Source organism: Phalaenopsis equestris, unplaced genomic scaffold, assembly GCF_001263595.1.
Source record: "Phalaenopsis equestris unplaced genomic scaffold, ASM126359v1 Scaffold188671, whole genome shotgun sequence".
In the NCBI taxonomy this organism is placed as follows: domain Eukaryota; kingdom Viridiplantae; phylum Streptophyta; class Magnoliopsida; order Asparagales; family Orchidaceae; genus Phalaenopsis; species Phalaenopsis equestris.
Genome location: NW_018208620.1, coordinates 1 through 755, shown reverse-complemented (window position 1 = coordinate 755; position 755 = coordinate 1). Strand labels below are relative to the sequence as shown.

The 755-nt window shown below is 30.1% G+C and overlaps 1 protein-coding gene across 1 annotated transcript; it reads right to left on the bottom strand.

Moving 5' to 3' along the window:
* Positions 1–238: 238 nt before the first annotated feature.
* On the bottom strand, positions 239–637 carry LOC110034487 (RGG repeats nuclear RNA binding protein A-like). The gene is made up of 2 exons (XM_020738743.1): positions 448–637; positions 239–361 (listed from the first exon to the last, which is right to left on the bottom strand). The coding sequence occupies exons 1-2, from the start codon at positions 601–603 to the stop codon at positions 254–256; spliced, it is 264 nt and encodes an 87-aa protein (XP_020594402.1). The 5' UTR covers positions 604–637; the 3' UTR covers positions 239–253.
* Between the last annotated feature and the right edge of the window lie 118 nt (positions 638–755).

The window sequence follows — 755 nt, the reverse complement described above, 5'->3', positions numbered from 1 at the left end:
AATTTAATAATAATATTTATAATAATTTTAAAGAAAATTTAAGCATTTGATTTTAAACTTAAATATTTGCTACCCCTTATTTTTTGATTTAGTCACCTCTCTATTAAGGTTTTGATTTTTCCACTCATTATAGAGCTGAAACTATTCTGTATCACAGATTATTATTTTTTACAAATAGAACTTCCCTACAAAAATTTCTAAAATGCAGCAAGACTGTAGTGGTTTCCAACAATTGAAGTGAAAAAGCCACACCCTAAACAAAGTTATTACATGAATAGTAATGCATTTGGTTAATCCATACCTTCTTGTTTCGTTCCTCTTTTTCAGTATTGTCTCTTTTCTTGGACTCTTTGTCAGAACCCTGAAACATCATTTTGCATGTTTCAAAGAAAAATGATGAACAGAATAGAAAACTAAAGAATCCTCTTGACATCAGCAGAGTTTTACCAGTTTGATAAAAACGTCATTGTTTGCTTTCTTGATAGAGAGCTGCTGCATCGACTGTAAGTCCTTGTCAACCTCAACTTTTCTTTCTTCAACCTTAAGAGTAAGCAAGGCTTTCCTTTTCTCCTCCCTTACTTTCTCATATTCTTCCAGAGTCATCTCCTATAAATGTTGTTGAGCACAGTAAATTAAAAAAAAATATCGCATATAATGCTCTACAGACAGGAAAATAGATGTTAAAAAGAAATGGATTAATTTAGAAGTATTAAATATGTCATAAAGCAAGAAATATGTTCTAGTAATTTCACATA

Bases quoted from the DNA above. Each gene is read 5' to 3' on its own strand.
- LOC110034487 (XM_020738743.1), bottom strand. From the start codon at position 603: ATGACTCTGGAAGAATATGAGAAAGTAAGGGAGGAGAAAAGGAAAGCC. The intron at 362-447 runs GTAAAACTCTGC...ATGATGTTTCAG, and splicing joins ATGACGTTTTTATCAAACTG to GGTTCTGACAAAGAGTCCAA.